The 21,599-nt window shown below is 47.3% G+C and overlaps 1 protein-coding gene across 2 annotated transcripts in view; it reads right to left on the bottom strand.

The window, feature by feature from the left end:
- The window catches only part of LOC147702156 (proton channel OTOP2-like), a 502,417-nt gene that overhangs the window by 209,818 nt on the left and 271,000 nt on the right, over positions 1 to 21,599 (bottom strand). For both annotated transcript variants that reach the window (XM_086930802.1, XM_086930801.1), the window contains exon 2: positions 11,292 to 11,700. In XM_086930802.1, the coding sequence (XP_086786928.1) occupies positions 11,292 to 11,664 (373 nt within the window). In that variant the 5' untranslated portion in view covers positions 11,665 to 11,700. The remainder of the gene's footprint in view (positions 1 to 11,291; positions 11,701 to 21,599) is intronic.

A 21,599-nucleotide genomic window follows, 5' to 3' on the forward strand; every position in this document is an offset into this window, starting at 1 on the left:
AGATTGTAGATACGACACTGTGCCTGGTACGTCAGGACCCATGTTGTTAGCGTCCTTACGCTTAAGACGAGTTACAGATTATCTGATAATGTTACCAGAAATGCCAGAACATCTAGACAAAATGTATCACTTTATTAGAACAGGAGAAGGACCCGAGAGTGTTGGTGACGCCATGTCACGTCAGAAAGTTGAGAACAAAGGTTTAATTATGCGATTTTTGGTTAATTGTTTGATAAGAGAACAAGATCAGGCAGGATTTCCACAAAGTGAGATGGATAGATTGAACAGATGGAGTCAGAACATGGCTGAGGGTAAACATGATAGAGAGAAAAGTATACATACTATGGTTAAAAAGATCCGTAAAGAAATCATAGATATACATGCTCGTCGAGAAACAGATGAGCCACTCGAATCAGACGATCTAGCCTCCTCCCAGGAGGAGGATGAATCAGAGAAAACAGTAGAAACATTGCAGCTAATAAGTCAAGACACGATAGCCTATGTAGGTAAGGGTAGATCCTTTGATAAAACCTTACGCCCAGAAAGCAAGCGACTTTTTCACTCTGCTATGTCAAATCCGAAAACGCCTGAACATCTATTTCAGGCTACCGATAAAGTACTTCAACATCGGATGGGGTACCATGTACTCAATTCTATGGATGAACAAGAATTAGCCAGGTCAGCAGTGCAATGGGCTGACAATTCTAGTATGTATAATGATGATACAGTAGCGCGAACCTTTTTGAATCTGTCCCCAGACGAACAGCGACTGGCTGGTATGTACATGATACAACACCTTCTTTTGTTGTATAAATGCCAACGTTCTGATCCAGGTCCCTTATCTGATGTACTAATAGAACTACTCATGAATAAATGGAGAGGTCTAGGTACCGATCTAATTAAAGTAATTCTAGAACAGCGACACAGATATAGTGCTTTCTTGAATCCACAGTTTGTTTCAGCCCCACCCCCGGAAAGGAAAATGTTTTACTTCGACAGACAGAATCCCTTACAAGAAGTACATCCAGTCCAGAATGCCGATGACACCCTTAGACGTGTATTCGTATACACACCGTTATCTAAAATGGAATTATTGGAAATGAAGAAAATAGTACCTAGTCATGATAAAGATCCAGCAGGTTTTCACCGAGAAATAAAAGACATGTTACTTATGGGAGACTATACCTATCCCGACATTATGAAAATATTGAAAGTATTACTGCCTGCCGGTATTTACGAGAAACTCAAAGAAAAAGACTGGGAGGTGGGAGAGCAAAAGATTGATTGGGCTGCATTAGAGAATGAAGAAACGACTCGAACCCCAGGTCTAGGGCTTGGGGACAAAACTAAAGCATTACCAGGATTGTTAGTACAGGTTTTGCCAAGATTATTGTCAACTAAAAAGGAAGACTGGGGTGCAATCTCAGCCTGCAAACAGAAACCTGATGAAGACACTAGTGATTTTTATTCTAGATTTGAGAAATGTTTTATTATTAATAGTGGCCTGAAACCAAGTAGCGAGTCATACCCACATCTTTTTGTAACGAAACTAGTTGAGAATTCCTTGCCTCAAGTTAAGAATCGTGTATTAAAAGTCGAGAGCACATGGCAAGCAAACACGCCTTCCCAGATGTTACAAATGTTACAGTACCACCAGAACAGAATTAGGGAAGAACATGATCACGAACAAAGACGCATGAAAGACACGAAAATGAAAATGTTAGTTGCTCAGTCAGTTCCAGCTGACAGTCAGAAAAAGGGCATGACACAGTCCAATAATTCAGCAGTTCCCGTTAAAGGGACATGCAACTACTGCAAACAGCCAGGTCATTATATAAATGAATGCACTGTTTTAAAATACAATATAGCAACAGGTAAAACTAAGGAGAGACCGCGTCCTCCTAGACAGGATCAGGTCCAGCAACACGTACCACAGAATGTACAGCCTATGCATGCTCCACAACAGACAGTACAGACCGTAGCGGTACCCCAGCAACAGCCAATTGCCTCAACACAACATGCAACTCAGCAGATGTACCAGTATGCACAAACTGACTATCCCGAGTATCAGCGATACACATGAAACAGCCTAGAGGGGGAAGTTGGCTTGCCTCTCATTGAGATTCCTGTAGATCAAGAGGGTCCTTATGTACATAGTCAGGTATTAGGGAAAGATAGAAAGTTTTTGATTGATACAGGGGCAAGCAGAACAACGATAAGTCACGACGAGGTTCCAGGGGCACCCCTCTCAGGCTCACAGAATGTTTCCCTTGGTTTTTCAGGAAAACCTATTGTTAATGAAGTATCGAAACCAGTTCCTCTAGCAGTTGGTCCGTTATCACGAACTACAGACTTATTGCTTACGAAATCATGTCCAGAAAACTTGTTAGGTATCAAGACACTGAAGGCTCTAGGAGCAGTCATATGTTGTTCTCCGGAAGGAGTTAGATTATTTTTACGTGACTTTAAAGGTCACTATGTGTTGAGAGATATTGATCCCAGGTTACAGAATGTTCCTGCACAGTTATGGGCACAAGGCCCAACTGATGTAGGTTGTATGCACATTACACCATATCGAGTTACACTCAAGTCAGGAGTTGTTTTACCCCGAATTCGACAATACAAGTTACCCCCAGATGCTGTAGTGGCTTTACTGAAAATTATTGACGAGCTCATTGCCCAAGGAGTGGTTGTAGAGACCGACTCCAATATCTGTAATTCCCCTATCATTCCGATTCTTAAACGCACTGATCCGAGTGCACCTCCAGTTTATCGATTAGTTATCGATTTACGCGAATTGAATAAATGTATTGTACCACAGTATCCTGTGGTCCCAGACATATCGTCTTTATTGACTGCAATTGATTCTGAAGCCACGTTCTTTACTGTAATTGATCTGAAGAACGCCTTCTTTAGTGTCCCCATTGATCCGGATAGCCAATACCTTTTCGGATTCTGTTTAAATGGTCGAAGCTTCAAATTTGCACGCGCACCTCAAGGATTCACAGAAAGCCCCAGCATCTATAGCCAAGCATTGAAAAGACAACTTGACAGTATCCACATGCCTGACAACACTGCCCTACTCCAGTACGTCGATGATCTGTTGATCACCGCTCGAAGTGAACACGAATGTGAACATGCATCACTGACAGTCTTACATTTCCTGGCTGATAAGGGACACAAGGTGTCCCCTTCGAAGTTACAATTCTGTGTTCAGCAAGTGGTATACCTTGGGCACTTGCTGTCCAAATGGGGGAGACAGCTAACACCCGACCGTATCCAGTTAATTGTAAATATGTCACAGCCCAGAACACAAAAGGAGGTACGGGCCTTTATAGGCCTCACTTCTTATTGCAGACAATGGATCCCTCAGTATGCATTTCTAGCCAAGCCACTTATACAGTTGACAACACAGGAGGCAGCGTCATCGACTGTCCTCCCTTGGACTCAGGAACATACACAGGCTTTTGACGAATTAAAGAAAGCTTTATGTCAAGCACCTGTTTTAGCGATACCATGTTACAGCAAACCTTTTACACTTTTTGTCACAGAACGTGAAGGTACTGCATTGTCGGTCCTCACTCAAGACCAAGCAGGTTCACACAAACCGTGTGCCTATTTTTCTAGTACATTAGATCCAGTAGCCCAGGCTTTGCCTGCGTGCTTGAAATCAGTAGCAGCAACAGCTCTAGCAATCAGACAAAGTGATTCTATAGTGTTAGGACACCAATTGACAGTACAAGTTCCACATTCCGTGGAAGTTCTTTTAAACCGAACACAAACTCAACATTTGACTATAGCACGACTGACAGGATATGAATTGACATTGTTTCAGCCACACATAGAAATCAGACGCTGTAACACATTGAATCCAGCTACACTTTTGCCATTAAATATGACAGACCCTTTGGCACATGATTGTGTTGAAGTTGTTACCATTACGACGAAACCCAGACAAGACTTGACAGACACCGCATTACCAGATCCAGACCTGACACTTTATGTGGATGGTTCATGTATGAGAACAAGTATAGGAGAGTTAGTGGCTGCATATGCAGTAACAACAGAAACTGATGTCATAGAAACACATCGTATTGACACCCTGTCAGCCCAAGCGGCAGAGCTCATTGCTCTGACCCAAGCCTGTATTCTAGCCAAGAATAAGAAAGTTAACATATACACAGATTCCCGTTATGCATTCGGAGTTGTACACGACTTCGGAGTCCTCTGGCAAGAACGAGGTTTTTTAACTTCACACGGTGCCAAGATCCAGCACGGTCCCCTCATTCAAGCTCTGTTAGAAGCAATACATTTGCCTACAGCAATAGCCATCATGAAGTGTAAAGCACATATTAAAGTCACTGACAACATTTCCCAGGGCAACGACCTGGCAGACCGAACAGCCAAGCTTACAGCACAGACTCACACACCTGACTTGACAAAGACAATAGTCCCGACGCCAACTCATTGCATGACAGTTAAGGATCCCGCCCTAGATGTAATTGACATACAGACACATGCTACACCAGACGAAATCAGGAAATGGACTGAACTAGGAGGGATCCAGACAGAACAGGGATGGATGACGAAGGGAAAAGCCACATGGTTTCTCCCCGACTCTATGGTTCAAGTTATCATTAACACAGCACATAGTCCTGCACACCTAGGAGAAAAAGCCATGTTGGACAGCATTCAAAATCTCTGGTTCAATAAACATTTACGAGCAGCAGCAAAACAGAAAGTGCGTACTTGCATGATCTGTTGTCAGTTCAACCCAGGTAAAGGCATTCCCGTAGAGCAAGGTGGATTTCATCCTCCCGATCACCCTTTTGAAGTCCTCCAGATGGATTATATCCAGATGGAACGTTGTCGAGGATTTAAATATGTCCTCGTAGTTGTCTGTGCACTTTCCCGTTGGACAGAAGCATATCCAGTCCCAGATTACACTGCTCCGACCACTGCCAAGCAGCTGGTACGTGAATTTTTCCCACGGTACGGTTTGCCCCGTGTCGTGTACTCAGATAATGGACAGCCATTCTCGTCCGAGTTAATGAAACAGGTATCACTCCTGCTCGGCTATCAATGGAAGTTTCACTGTGTCCAACATCCCGAGGCAGCAGGTCTCGTGGAACGTCACAATCAGACTCTGAAAATTCGTCTCGCCAAGATTTGTAAAGAAAAGGGCGTAGACTGGATAGTTGCATTACCCGTTGCCCTCTTCTACATGAGGATGGTAGCGCACTCGAGAACAGGGCTATCCCCGTATGAGGTGGTCTTTGGCAGGCCACCGAATATGTGGGGGACGCCTCTGCCTAGAAAAATCACAGATGTTGACTGTAATATGCTGACAGATTACCTTGCCTCCTTGATGTCTGCACTACAATCATGTCGTTCACAGGTTGCTGCAGCCTTTCCCGACAACACCGATGTAAAGCCACATGGGATCATTCCGGGGCACCTTGTTCTCGTCAGGAACTTTGATCGGAGGAGTCCGCTGGAGCCCCGTTGGCAGGAGCCGAAACTTGTCCTGCTAACCACGAGGACTGCAATCAAGGTCGAGGGCCGCAAAGGGTGGCTCCACTCCAGCCACGTCAAGATATTTCATGGACTGCTTCCAGTTACAGACTCTCAGCCCTCCCCCTCTAAGGACTGCCCAGATTTCAGTGACTCTAAACTTCCCCTGATAGAGAAAACTCCGTCCGAGGAGTATAAATCCAAACTAAGGTCTAGCAAGTCAGACAGTTTAATTGTTTAAGTCCTCCCCTAAAGAATCGGTTAAACCTGATTCTGACATGTACCCGTTAGACCCCGACAGAGAGAGAGATAGACAGAAACAGCTCAAGAAACATGAATATTGTAAAACTCTCCGCAGTCACTGTATAGTGACATTATTGATTATGTTTTTTCTGAGCTTTATGATTATTACTGCAAGTATACTGTTAAACTTATACTACCCTATATTCAAGCGTACACATTCTTCTTCAAATGTCACTGTCGAGCACACTTTCAGTGAACTGCCCCCGCATGAATTGTCATACAGACTTGCGCTGCGCAACAATACATTCATTAGTATGTTACACCATTCCCATCAGACCAGCAATGCTACCAATTGTTGGATATGTGGCCGACTCCCCCCCTATCAGAAATACAAGGGAGTTCTGCCCCTCTTTCCGTACCCGTTCACACACAATGGTTCCTGTGGTGCATGGTTTAGTTTAATAAATTCCTTAGATTCTGATTCCGTAGTTTACCAAGGCAATTGGGTATGGGGAAATCTGAACACTGTTCTGCACAAAGTATGTTTCCCTGACAAGGAGGGTCTTCCCAAAAGGACAGGGACCGATCTAGAAAACGAAGTATATGGATTAGGTAACTTTACACTTAACCTCATGATTCTGAATGTCGAGTCCGAAACCAAGCCAGACTTACCTTCTATGTCAGTATTACCTGTTAAAGGTGAATTATGTGTCAGAAAGAATGGTTCAGTACACCTAGGTCATAGCGAATGTACTACTGTAGTCAAATTTAGTGATAAAGGCAAGTCTACATTCAAAGCTTCCCGTCATTCCTATTTTGTTTGTGGCCATACAGCATACATACGTTTACCTCTAGATTGGGATGGCACTTGTTACATTGCATTCCTTCTGCCACCTGTTTTTCTAGCCCCACCTGACTATCATAGGAACTCCCACCTAGTACATACTAGACACAAGAGAGATCTCCCGATTGTAGACTATACTGAAACAGCATGGGAGCAATATACAGATTTCAATAAAGGTTTCTTTCCCTACTTAGGTACTGTCTCGAATAGTAAACTGATACGTAGATTGACCAGAACCCTTGAAGCAGTAGTGAATGAAACTACTTCTGCCCTAGGCAACTTAACAGAGGAACAGTCTGCTATGAGACTTGTTGTCCTTCAAAATCGTCTTGTTCTTGACGTCATCTTGGCCGATAGGGGCGGAGCTTGTAGAGTCATCGGATCGAGTTGCTGTATTTTCATTCCACAAAACGCACCTTCAGTATATAAAGCCATTACCCGTCTTCACAAAATTGCTAGTCAGATACACCAGAATCCAGGCACCTGGACTTGGTCCGGTTGGTTCTGGAGCGTGTTATCCACCTGGGGATGGAAAGTCCTATCCTTCCTAGGAATAGCCCTTCTCATAGTATTCAGTTGTTGCCTATGTCTACAATGTGGGCCGGCGATATTCGGCTTGTGCGCCACATCATGTATTCCCCATTCAAGTTCAAGTTCAAATTCCCGTCAGAAAAAGGAAGAGCAAATGATGTTATATGAACAAATAGATGGATTAATGAAGATTGATATATCATGAAGGGTCCGTAGGGGACAAGGAGGGAATGAGGTAATATACATTTTTATGCTCAATTGTGTCCCCTACTACGTACCCCAACGGCTCCATGTACGTGCTTAAAGTGCATGTAAGTTCCCTCCACAACCCGCTATGAAGACGCAAATACATTTGCGTCCAACGTTAACATGTCCTCTTTCAGATCCCCCATGAATGGATCAATAATTCAGTTCCTAAGTATGCCGTGCCACCGTCTTTACATGGTGCACTTCCATGTTTTCATGGCTCTGGCGAAGGCCCTGATTTCTGCCATCGAGCCTTTTCCTGACTTCTGCCTCTGAAAGCTGCAGCCTGGACCTGCATCTGCATCCCTGAACTTTGACTTACTCCCTGCGCGGCAAGTGGTGCCCGGCTCTGCCTGACTGCCTGCCAAAACTGTATTCAGCCTTCAAGTTATCTGCTCCGCTCCTCGGAAATACATTCTTGTCCAGTAGTTTAGGTAAACATCCCCCCAGCTGCAGAGTAAAGGGCCCGGCCTTTCTGTCTCCATGTAAATAATTCATAGCTCCTGTTACCATGGTAGGCCCATGGCCCCTCGCATTACACGTAGACACATATGCACGCATTAGCAGTCAGTATAGAATAGCCTCTGCCCGAGAGACCTTTCCTTCTAGATAATACAGTTCTCCAAACACAAAATACCAGATATGATTTAGGAACAAGTCGATCTGACCCACCAGACTTCTGTCTCTAATCCTAGCGCTAAATGTCAAGTCCCCTTCACCCTCCAGTTCCACGTCAGTCACACGTCATGCTGCTGCGCGCGCATCTCTGCCATATATTTCTGCTGACACTGCAGGATTCTTCTAGGGATCCACCCACTTGCGTCACTTCTATGACTGAAATGCTGAAATGTTTTTTCTTCTATGTGACGTTTCTGGCACCCACCTCCGTGTACACCCTTGTGCACGTCTTCTGATTACATATTGTTACGCACATGTTTCTTATCTTGTTTCTTTCAGCTGTTACGCCTTCTGAACCCATCACCACTGTAATGATACTATATATACTGTGTACTGTTAATAAATCATTGTACATGTCCATGATTCCCTTCCTGAACCCTCGTGGTGATGGATCATGCTACCTGGTTCGAACCAATTCCATTTTATGGAATAAAACCCCTTAAACCTCAGATGCCACGGACTCTGTGTCTCTTATTTTGATTGAGCTATTTTATTGAACTTTACCACATAGAAATTAAGTACCAGGTAATTTTATTTACCACACTCTACACCAATGAGCTCTATACCACTACACTCTACTCCACAACACTCTACCATGCTCCACTCTACTCTACGCCACTGTACTCTAAACTACTGTACTCTAGGCCACTTCACTCTGCACCATCTATGCCACTTCACTCTATGCCACTCTACTCTACTCTGCACCACTCTACTCTGCGCCACTGCACTCTATGATACTGTACTTTACTATGCACCACTCTATTGCACTACACTGCACTCTATTCTGCACCACTGCACTTTTTACACTACTCTACTGTGCACCACTGCTGTCTATGCCACTGCACTCTACACCACTCTACTCTACACCACTCTTGTCAATGGTACTGCACTCTATACCACTCTACTCTATGCTGCTGCACTGTATGCCACTCTACTCTACTCTTCGCTACTGCACTGTATGCCAATGTACTGTAATCTGCACCACTGCACTTTTGCCACTGCACTCAAAGCCACTCTAATCTACTGTGCACCACTCTACTCTATGCTAATGCGCTACTCTTCATCGCTGCACTCGGTCACTGCAATTTATGCCACTCTACTCTACTCTGCACCACTCTACTGTATGCCACTGCACTCTATACCGCTGCACTGTACTCTGAACCACTGCACTCTACGCCACTGCAGTCTCATCTTCATCTCTCTATGCTACTGCAGTCTATGCAACTCCACTCTGCCCCACTCTACTCTATACCACTGTACTCCACTCTGCACCACTGAATGCTGTGCCACTGCACTCTACTCTGCACCACTGCACTCTATGGCACTCTACTCTGCTCCACTGCACTCTATGCCACTGCACTCTGCAGCATTCAAATTTAGACCACTCTACTCTACACCACTGCACTCTGCACTACTATACTCTATGCCTCTCTACTGTACTTTGCACCACTCTACTGAATACCACTACACTCTGCACCACTACACTGTACACCATTCTACTGTATGCTACTCCACTTTATGCCACTGTATTCTTCACCAGTGCACTCCACACCAGTGCACTCTACACCACTGCACTCTATGCCAGTCTTATCTGTTCTGCACTACTGCATTCTGCGCCGCCCTAATATGCTTCGTAGCACTCTACCTTATGCCACTCAACTCTGTACCACTCTACTGTACGCCACTGCACTTTTCACCACTGCACTCTGCTGTGCAACGCTGTACGTCACTGCACTCTACGGCGCACCAATCTAGTCTACCTACTGCTCTCTACATAGGCAGGTGGCGGATGGGTTATGGGGAACTGACATGATGGTGCTCCCTCCCTGACCTTCCTGGCGAGACACTATGCAGACTTCTCTTGTTGAATCTTCTAACATGCTCCCCCCTATAGAACCATCGGATGTAACCCCTGGCGACTTTCTATTTCCTTTCTTTTTCTTTCATTAGTGTTTTATTGCTTTGGTTTACTAATATGAGTGACGTGTTACATGTTTATAATATTTGAGTGAGTATGACCACAACTTCCAGTAACTACCATATGTGTAGGCCACCTAAGGGTATTACCTTGCGGGACGGTCACACCTCTGCCTGGGTACCTGTGGGCTCCTCTTTGCTCGGCACTCAGAGCTGACATTAACCGGATATACTGCATATGATTGTTGATTGTATGCAATGATACTTGTCACACAGATTCTTCTTCAAACGTTTAACTGTTTGAAGCGGGTGGATGCTTTGATATCACATAACATTTGTGATAGGTTGTGACCTTTTACCAGTACTTTGTGGCTGCTCTTACACTACTGTACATGTATATACTGTATTATGGAAAATGTCAAAAAACATATTTTAAAAATATATATACATATATTGCTCATTATTTCCATCTGTAAACAAAACTGATGTATCTTTATGTTTTCCCATTCTCTAATTTAATTCTTTTTTTATTTACTTAAAAAATCGTTTTCAAGTGTTTTGGATAACAGTTACGTTTCCAGTTTTTAAACAATATTATTTTATTTTGCTATTACATTAATTTGATTACTTCTAAACCATTAGAAATTAGTCGTTTTATGGGTTTAGGATTCAGTGTTGTAATTTGTAATTTGTAATTTGTGGTGGTATTTGTAGAGCGCCACGGTCGCTCCGAAAGGAGCATCTTGGCGCTGTTGGGTTGGCAAGCTTTTATTTGAATTTTATTGCATTTAAGTTAATATGATTAAAGTTACTGTTAGGAGAACATTAAGGGTTAGGGTTATTTTAGGATTTAGTTTTAGGGACAAAGATATATTTTAATTATATTTATGAGTATTACGGGATATCCTATAAGGTTAGATTTAGGGTTTAGGTTAGGATGAGGTGGTTAGTGTTGAGGTAAAGGTTTAGTGAATAGCTCCAAACTATCACTGATAGGGGTAGTAAGGTATAAAACTTGTAATATTTTCTGGTCATGCCCAAATTTAGAAAATCTTCCACCCTGAAACAGTCCTACTCTGCAAATGTGCTAGAGATCTGGAACGCTATGCTGACTGATATTTGACAGGAGAATCTCTGCTTTTGCTTTTAAAAGGACCTGAAAGAACCTTTGTAAAAGACCTACACCCATCTATTATATTGGGTCTCCCCAAACTTGCAATCCCTCATTAATGAACATAAGGCCGAATTCCCACATTACTAATGCCCAACAGAAGAAAACAAACACATTCTGGCTGTGGTGGTATTGCAGATGGCTTACCTCGCAGCCAGATGGGTCCTGCATGGCAGTCCTTGAAAAGAACGGAACCATGGTGCTTGTTGGTGAAGAACATTTGGAAACACATCCACAAGATAGATAAGCTCATCAGGACAGACAGATACACCAGCACCTCTGATTCGTGGATGGGCACTTCCTTCAGGGAGCCTGAGGTGATGAGGGAGCATCCCAACAGGAGGATGTTCATTGCCACTAGGGCAGAAAACAGACGACCTCCTTTTTTCCACATCCCAAAGAGATCAGGTGTATTTGAATGAACCCTGTGCTGGTCAGAAGCTGTCTTCTGGGTAGGGAAGAAAGTCTCACTCATTTCTACTTCCATTTCTGACTCCTTTTGTATGTCCTTCGCCATCATGCGTAGTTAAAAGTAGATCTACTGATTGATGTGTCACTGGTTGGAGAGACAAGAGAGAATGAGAATGATTTTACTTACAGGATATCTATGCACAGTTGTGATAAACATTCATAACTTGCAGCCTTATTCATGAAGGCTAAATCGGCTCGCAAAGGGCCGGATTCTGAGAATCCGGCCCTTTGCGAGTGCGATTTTTGCATTTGGGATTCAGCATCCCAAATGCAAAAATCGGTAATTGCTAAATCGCTAAATTGCGAGGAATTACATTTAAGGAATCTCTATTTGAGATTCCTTAAATGCAATTCATGAAGCATTTGAAAATTGCGAAAATGCAATTTTGGGCCGCTATTTACCGAGAGGTCAGACCTCTCGGTAAATAGCAAAAACGTAGAAAAATGCTTTTAAAAGCATTTTTCTAAGTTGCATGTTGCACACACACATGTCCTTTGGACATGTGTGTGCGCAACACCTGTTTCAATTTGCATTTAAGGGGTGCTACAGGGTGTCCTTTGGACACCCCTGGCACCCTTTAAATCGCTATCTTATTTGCGAGTAGCAAATTGCTAATCGCAAATAAGGAATACTCCCCATGCATTCCTATGGGCCTTTTGGCCCATAGGAATGCATGGGGAGTTATTCCTTATTTGCGATTAGCAATTAGCTAATCGCAAATAAGGAATCAGTGGGAATCGCAATTAATATTGCGGTTCCTACATGATTACCGTTTTGCGAGTCTCAAATAGCGATTCCTTATGATTCGCTATTTGAGCCTCGCAAAACGGCCCGATCATGAATCAGGCTGATGGTCCTCAGATTAGGCCAAGAAACATACCAAAGGCCTTTGCATAGATGTGAGGAACCAACAAAGTGCACCCACCTGTGTGTTGGAGAGATATAAAGGTTTTTCTGCCGTAACATGCTAACACACTAAAGGAAAAAATATAATAAGGGCCTTCCTGGAAATGATTTACAGATTGACAAAGATTTAACTATCCCCTTAGCGTGATTGGAACAATTGGGCCGGGGGGGGGGGGCACAGCACAAACCACAAAACGCTCTATATGTGTGAAAAAGGCCACTTTATTGAAGACAGGTGCACTTCACAAACATATTCCTTGGCCTTTGCCGTACAAAACTAAACATAGCTATACATTTGTTCAGCTACCTTGCCTCCTGCCCCCACCCATAAGGTTTCCCCTTTTTCCTTTCCTTGTAAAAATGTATAAAACCCCATTCAGTCCTTAACTGTTGAACTTTACCCTGTGACCTCTTACTTACTTCCCAAAACATCTACCTAACTAAGCATTTCCTGTGTCAACTTCCCCTTATTGCCTGCTCCGGGAGTAACTTGTCCACAACCATAAACTTAACCTGTAAACATATAAAAATGATTTACCACACGCCACGCATCTGCTTCAAGCAACAACCAAAGTACAACTTCCTCCCTAGCGCACCTGTGTCAAGCACAGCTACCAACCCTCTCCATTACTATTGTGGCACCCCGACCTCCCCCAACCCCAGCAGAAAGGGAGGGCCGGTGGGAAACGTTTTCTGAAACTCCCTACCTACCCGGCCAAGAACCGGCTGCTGTGTCACCTACAAAAATGGTGACAAGGCAAACGAAATGTCCGGTAACAAACCCAGCTCCTTCAGCCCAAAAAGGTAGCCCAAAGAGCCCAATCTGGCTCTGGGCTGCACCATTGGCTCAAAAAAAACCCGGGGGGGCGGGGGGGAAGGGGTGGGGGGAAGCCTCCCTGTGGTCGGCCGCTGGGCCAGAGGGAGGGCGCAGCACAGACCACAAAACGCTCTATATGTGTGAAAAAGGCCGCTTTATTGAAGACAGGTGCAATTCACAAACATGTTCCTTGGCCTTTGCCGTCCAAAACTAAATCTCGCTATACATTTGTTTAGCTAACTTGCCTCCTGCCACCACCCTAAGGTTCCCTTTTTCCTTTCCTTTTAACAATTTATAAATCCTCACTCAGTACTTAACTGTTGAACTTTACCCTGTGAACCATTACTTACCTCCCAAAACATCTACCCAACTAAGCATTTCCTGTGTCAACTTCCCCTTATTGCCTGCTCCTGGAGTAACTTGTCCCCAACCATAAACTTAACCTGTAAACATATAAAAACTAATTACCATACACCACTCAGAAAATTCCTTACCTGCCTTTGACTTTTCTGACCCCTCCAGCCTAGGGCTTCATAGAATACCTTGTAATGTTCAAACCCCCTCTATAATTCTCCTCACTTTGTACCAGGCATATATACATCCCGAAGCGAAAACAATAGCACCCCATGATGTCTGCAAAATCTACTGCTGCGTACCATTTCTCTGTATGTTCTACTCTCCTTTGCCTCTTGTCCCTGATAATTGTTCTCCTGCTTTGTCTATTGCTGCCATTCTCTCGGCCCTCCCCCATCTACTGTCTCCTGGGAAGGAACTACCCCGAACAGATGAAACACCACCCTCATACCTGGTGTTTACCTCAAAGACCTATTCTCCCAGGGCAATATCAGCAAAGCACTTTGTGCTTATTACCTATCAATATTGTAAACCCTCCATGCAAACGCATGCCACCTTTCCTATGCCAACAAACTTTAATTGACTCTGTATACCCACCCAGGCCAACCTTTTCTTTTTCAACTTCAAAATGCGCCGCCCCTATACCATGGAAAGCCCACTATCCATGTGGACATTTTCTCAATCGCCGGCCTCGCCACTGAACCAGAAAAGACACAAGCGTAAATATATGAACACAAACTGTCCCTAACCTTGCTCTCCCCAGCTAATGTATATGCCAACCGTCAGCTCTCCCTCGCCCCAGCCACATAAACCTGCCCTTTCCCCAGCCCTCATTGCTGCATCCATTGATCCACTGATCCTCAGAGGATGAATACCCTAATAACCCGGGCCTCCCTAAAATACTGATGCTCATACGCATTGCCCACCATAACTGTGCTTCAAACATCTATTTGTCCTAAAACCTGCAGAAGAAACACCCCCCTTTCTGTTCGGACCCTTCTTACGCTGAGCAGCCCCATATCACTGGGCATGCTTCACCAGCTGCTGCCTGATCCCCTTCACCCCCTTATTCACATGGATGTCCCTTCCTGCACGGCAATTCCAGAACTAGGATAGCCCAGAGAACGTACATTGCGCCAAAGTGGGGAACCATACATTATCCCCATGAATCCTGAGACTCGTCCGAATGCGCAAACCAGCTCACCTAAAACCTTGGCTACCTGTTTCCTCACTCGTGGCCCTGTCTCCTTCTCTCTGCCCCCCACCCTCGAACCTGTGCCTGCCCAGTTTACTCCCTGTGGCGGCATATCCCCACTAAGTCTTCCCCCGTGACAGTCATCCTTGCAACCATGCCTGCAGTGGTGCCCTCCAATCACCTCAGTAAATCGTTGACACCTACGCTGTACAGCAACTACTTCCCTTCCCCCATCCAATCTCTCCAGAGCCCCCCTCGGAAAATATTCCTTATGCTTCACCCTGCCCTCTCCGGGTACTAACACCCAAGACCGTACCTGGCTTGACACCAAATATTGTGTTTCAGGCAACTTACTGCCCGGCCCTCACAATGGCTAGAGTGCCTATGTATTGTAATGTATATGCACCACTGCCATGTGGCCCTCCGATTTTACCCCATTGCAAACTTTTTGCCCCTGTGTAACTCTTTCTTCAATCAATCAATCAATCACAGCATTTGTATAGCGCGCTACTCACCCGGAGGGTCTCAAGGTGCTTGGGGGCGGTCCGCTTCTGTTCGAACAGCCAGGTCTTGAGTTGCTTCCTGAAGGAGAGGTGGTCTTGGGTCAGGCGGAGGTGGATGGGGAGGGAGTTCCACGTTTTGGCCGCCAGGTAGGAGAAGGATCTTCCTCCTGCTTTGGCTCTTCGGATGCGGGGAACGGCAGCGAGGGCGTGGTTGGTCGATCGTAGCAGGCGTGTTGGAGTGTAGAAGGTCAAGCGGTCGTTGAGGTCTCTGGGGCCTTGGCTGTGTAGAGATTTGTGTGCGTGGGTGAGGAGTCGGAACGTGATTCTCTTGCTGACGGGGAGCCAGTGCAGGTCGCTCAAGTGTCCGGATATGTGGCTGTGTCGGGGGATGTCCAGGATGAGTCGAGCTGAGGCGTTCTGAATGCGCTGGAGTCTTTTCTGAAGTTTGGCTGTGGTTCCGGCGTAGAGGGAGTTCCCGTAGTCCAGTCGGCTGGTGACGAGCGCCTCGGTGACCGTCTTCCTGGTTTCGGTGGGGATCCACCGGAAGATCTTCCATAGCATGCGAAGGATGTTGAAGCAAGACGAGGAGACGGCGTTGACTTGTCTGGTCATCGAGAGGGAGGAGTCCAGGATGAAGCCCAGGTTGCGTGTGTGGTCCGTTGGTTTGGGTGCGCTGCCCAAGGCAGGGGGCCACCAGGAGTCGTCCCAGGCGGAGGGTGATGATCCCAGGATGAGGACTTCCGTCTTATCTGAGTTCAGTTTCAGGCGGCTGCTCATCATCCACTCAGCTACGTCTTTCATCCCTTTGTGTAGGTTGGTTCTGGCGGTTGCTGGGTCGTTGGTGAGGGAGAAGATCAGCTGGGTCTCGTCGGCGTAGGAGATGATGTTGAGGTTGTGTTGGCGTGCAATGGCCGCGAGGGGGCTCATGTAGAAGTTGAACAGCGTGGGGCTGAGCGATGATCCTTGTGGTATGCCGCAGATGACTTCGGTGGCTTCTGATCTGAATGGGGGAAGGCGGACTCTCTGGGTTCGTCCGGCGAGGAAGGAGATGATCCACTCCAGTGCCTTCTCCTGGATTCCGATGTTGCTGAGGTGCTGCACTAGGGTGCGGTGGCAGACCGTGTCGAACGCAGCGGAGAGGTCCAGGAGGATGAGTGCTGCTGTTTCTCTGTTGTCGAGCAGGGCTCGGATGTCGTCTGTGGCTGCGATGAGGGCAGTCTTGGTGCTGTGGTGGCTCTGAAACCGGACTGCGAGTGGTCGAGGGATCCATTCGTCTCGAGGAAGGCAGCCAGCTGTCTGTTGATGGTCTTCTCGATGACTTTGGCAGGAAAAGGTAGGAGCGAGATGGGGCAGTAGTTTTTGAGATCGGTGGGGTCCGCTGATGGTTTCTTCAGTAGGGCACTGAGTTCGGCGTGCTTCCAGCTCTCTGAGAAGGTGGCGGTGTCGAAGGAGGTGTTGATGAAGTCACGGAGATGGGGTGCCATGATGGAGTCGGCCTCGTTGAAGATGTGGTGAGGGCAGGGGTCGGTTGGTGATCCGGCGTGGATGGAGTTCATTGTGCGGATGGTGTCTTCGGTGTTGATCGGGGTCCTGGCTGAAGGAGATGTCCATGCTGGAGGAGAAGACGGGGTCAAGCGTGTGGCCGGCGTAGTAGGTGGGGGTGGTCACCAGTTGCTTGAGTCCGAGGTTGGCGAGGTTGTCCAGCAAGGTGGTGGTGTTGCGGTCGTTGTTGTTCTCCAGGTGGAAGTTGAGGTCCCCTAGGAGGATGTAGTCAGCGGAGGGGAGGGCGCGCGGGCTGATGAAGTCGGCGATGTCTTCGCTGAATAGTGTGCGTGGTCCCGGGGGTCTGTAGATGAGGGTACCTCTGAGGGTGGTCTTGGGGTCGGTGTGTATCTGGAAGTGCAGGTGTTCGGCGGCGGCGAAGGTGTCGTCGGCGCTGGTCGTGATACGGATGGTGTTCTTGTGGACGATGACGATGCCTCCTCCTGTCTGGTTGACACAGTCCCTCCGGGTGATCTTGTATCCGTCCGGGATGGCGATGGCGATGTCGGGCGCTGAGGAGGCGTTCATCCAGGTTTCCGTGAGGAAGGCGACGTCTGGGGATGTGGAGTCGAGGAGGTTCCAGAGTTCGACGGCGTGTCTGTGGACGGAGCGGGTGTTGAGCAGGATGCACTTCAGGTGGTTGCTGCTGGTGCTCGGCTTGGCGGGTGCGGTGCAGGTCCGGATGCAGGAGAACTTGCAGGATTGGCAGGTGAAGGGTCCGTGGGTGCGTCCTGGGGTGGCTCGGTGGCAGCCGGGGGTCCGGCCGGTGTTGAGTGCAAAGAGGGTGGCTGCGTCGTAGGTCCAGCGGGTGGGCAGGCGTCTGCGGGGGCCAGGGGTTCTGGTGCTGGGCGCGGTCCAGGTGCGGATGGGCGCTGACGGGCTTACCTGTGGCGCGCCTTCGGCGCACAATCGGCTCGCCCGCTGCTCGTACACATGCACTCTGCCATAAAGGAGAGTGGGGGGGCGGGGCGAGGGAGGAGCAGCTGGGAGGCGGGAGCGGGGTGGCGAGTGGGGGGGAGCGTGCGGAGATGCTGGAGGGAGCGGGGGTGCGGCTGCGGGGGAGCAGCGGCAGGGAGCGGGCGGGGCAGGGAACAACGATAGACAATGGGGCAAAACTTACAGGGCAAACACGAGAAAAATTAGAAAACGGCAACAGAATAAACAGCTGACAACGGGAAAAACAAGCAGGCACAGGGACAGTCAGGGACAGGGGCCAAACCAGGACAGGGGCAGTCTTGACTCGCCAGCGGCGGCGGCAGCGGGAGGAGATCGGGCACACTCGGGTGGTCATGCGGCAAGAGGAGCGACCGGACTGACCAGGTCAGGTCAGGTCACAGCTCCTTGCCCCGTGAGCCTCTCTTTATGTACCTTTGTGGGAGGGAGGAGCAGCTGGGAGGCGGTAGCGGGGTGGCGAGTGGGGGGGAGCGTGCAGAGATGCTGGAGGGAGCGGGGTGGAGCCGCTGGGGAGCAGCGGCAGGGAGCGGGGTGGGGCAGGGAACAACGATGGACAATGGGGCAAAACTTACAGGGCCAACACGAGAAAAACGAGAAAACGGCAACAGAATAAACAGCTGACAACGGGAAAAACAAGCAGGCACAGGGACAGTCAGGGACAGGGGCCAAACCAGGACAGGGGCAGTCTTGACTCGGCAGCGGCGGCTGCAGCAGGAGGAGATCGGGCACACTCGGGGTGGCCACGCGGCAAGAGGAGCGACCGGACTGACCAGGTCAGGTCAGGTCAGGTCAGGTCAGGTTTCTTCATCCTGGCTGACCGGCGCTTGTCATTTTGTGTCAATGTAAAGTCTGTTAATGACCTTCCCCATCACCTATTAGTGTCCTTCCTGTCCGTACCACCCTACCTGTGCATTTAAACCTACCACCATCACCATATGCAGCTTCTTCTCTATCGGTAGGTGTACCTCCCTCACCTCCAAACCAAAATCACTACCCAGAAATGATAACACAGTACTCTGACCTTGTGTCTCCGCGGGTGCCAATTGGACCCCCCAATGATCACTTGTAAACTTGTCAGCTGCTGCTGACAGTCCGCCGAAACAAGTTGCCCCCCCCCAGGAAAAAGTTGTCAAGTTAATATTAGTCTCTTTTCCTGACTGCACGAAAAGCCCATTGCAAAAAGAAGCTTGTACGCGCAAAACATGCCCATGATGCAGTGCAGCATCTTGCTAGCTCTTTGTCCACCCTTATTTAAGACCTTCTCCGCATGCAACTTCTTCTCCATCGGTAGGTGTGCCTCGATCACCTACGAGTCCAAATCAATACTTAGAACTGACAACACCGTACTCAGACCTTGTGTCTTTTCAGGTGCCCAGGGGACCCCGATTGCTCCATGAGCTCTTGTAAACTGATCAGCTGTTGCTGCCTGGTTGTTGAACCAGGTTGGCCCACCAGGAAGTAGTCATCAAGGTTGTGTGTAACCACCTCTTTTCTCGTCTGCTACTGAAAACCCATTGCCCAAAAGAAGCTGAAACGCTCAAAAACATGCACTGGAAACTGCACAGCCCATTGTTAGCACTTTTTTCATACTCGTTAACCCTTCACCATATGCCGCTTCTACTCCATCGGTAGGTGTGCCTCCATCACCTCCGAGTCCAAATCAATACCCAGAAATTACAACACTGTACTCAGAACTTGGGTCCTCTCTGGTGCCAAGGGGACTCCCAATTGCCCCATGAGCTCTTTAAACTTGTCAGCTGTTTCTGACAATCTGCAGAACCGAGTTTGCCCACCATGAGGAAGTCATCATGGTAGTGTGTCATCATCTCTTTTTCTCATATGCCCCGAATGGCCCATTGCAAACAGAAGCTGAAACGCTCACACCTGCACATGGTATGTAACATCCGATTGGTAGCACTTTGTCCGCAATTATTTGTTGTCCACCCCCTCTCATACAGAGGCCCCTTGTACCCAGCCAGACCCGTTCTTTAACTCCCAGGCCTAATGAGGCAGCATCTTCCCGTTAGGGATAGTGTGCAAGCCATTGCTCTATGCATGGCTGTTTGATGGGTGTACGAGCCTTTTCCCTCTAGTGCCCTGTGCCCCACTTCCCCCGCTGTCCCCTGTTTTATGCCCCCTGTTTTATGCAGAGTCCTTTGTACTACCTTGTGCACGATCCCTCTATTAAAATCACCAAAGGACCCCTGTACTCCCTCCTGGGGTTCCTCTGCCTAACCTCCCCATACCCCTCTGGTGGGTGCTTCTGAAAACAAAAAGAGGGGTGGCGGTATACCAACAGAAAAGCGCTGCCTGTGTACTAAGTCTTTCCCTACCTGAATGCCCCCTTTCTTGCTGATATCAGCCCATGTCTACCATCTGACTAATTTCCACATTCCTAGTTCACAAACTCAAGACCCCTGCCGGCCCCATCCTTATGGTCCTGGCTACCTTAGATGTTTGCCAATTCCACTTCTTCCACCTTCACACCCTCTTTCGTCCTCAGCTCCCTGTGGTGCAACCTCAACGTCCCTACGAACTCCCTTATCCAAATCTTTTCTTTCACCTCCCACCTGGTTTAAGGTCCTCAAAGCTTCCTCACTCCCCCATATGTCCGCCTGTAGTGCTGTACCTTTGCTGTTGTGCTCTTCTGTTTTCGGCTCGACCTTACCAGCCGCTGTTGCCCTCCCTTTGTCCTGTCAACATTAAACCCCCTCCCTTTTGTTCCGTCCCCCTTTGCGGTCCTTTACCTACCCCTGATATTTTTACCTCAGAGCCACAAACCTTGAAACACCAGGGTTTGAACACCTAACCTTTGGAGTAAGAGTCAGAGACCTTAACTACTAGGCCACAGTGACTCTTTCTGTCCCTGCTGACCTTTGCCATTGCGTAGCCTTACAATACCATTTCCGTTTTTGCCCAAACCTGGCGTCAAGGTCGGCATCCACCCTGAATCGCGCCGCCCAACCAGTCGTCCCTGGATTTCATCGCTCCTCTGCTTGCCGTTTTCTTACGTTCTGCCTGTCCGTCCCTGTTCCTTTTGTCTGACATTGCCATCTCTTCCTAATACGGTCACCAAGAAGCTCACAAAGCATCATGTATATATCACGAACAATCCTGAACAATGTTGTTGAAACAAGTATTATGTTTTCACCTCATGCATTATCCATATTATGCTGACTGTAAAACTCTATGATTTCAGAGAAAGGGCCCTGATGAAGGGCACAGCCCGAAATGCATTGGGCAGACTCAAAAAGTATTTGTACAAAGGTTGATATTACTGAAGCAGGTAATAAACCATGAAGAAGACAAAGGACAATAAGAAATAAAGAAGCATGAACACGTTTGAGATTGAATGTGTTGAATTTATGGAATTTAATCACCAGAGTGCGGTTAGGAGACGCTCCCCCATCGAAGGGATAGCGCATATCATTGATTGAATTCATCCTCACACTCAGGAGGATTTATCTAATCAGCACCAACGAACATACTACATTGGTTTACATTAATACTAGACAGGATACTCCCTGTTACACAACTGTGATGGTGTTCTGCACAAAAAACGAGTTAGTAATGCCTGGTGGTTATCATGCGTAGTTCATTCCTGTGTAAAACATGTTCGGGCTTATTTCTCAACTATAGAATTATATGTGCCAGTAAACCTACAAGACAGAACATTGCAATTACCATATTGGCAGTGTCGCCTATAAAACCC

This window comes from Lissotriton vulgaris, chromosome 7 (assembly GCF_964263255.1).
Source record: "Lissotriton vulgaris chromosome 7, aLisVul1.2, whole genome shotgun sequence".
Taxonomy (NCBI): domain Eukaryota; kingdom Metazoa; phylum Chordata; class Amphibia; order Caudata; family Salamandridae; genus Lissotriton; species Lissotriton vulgaris.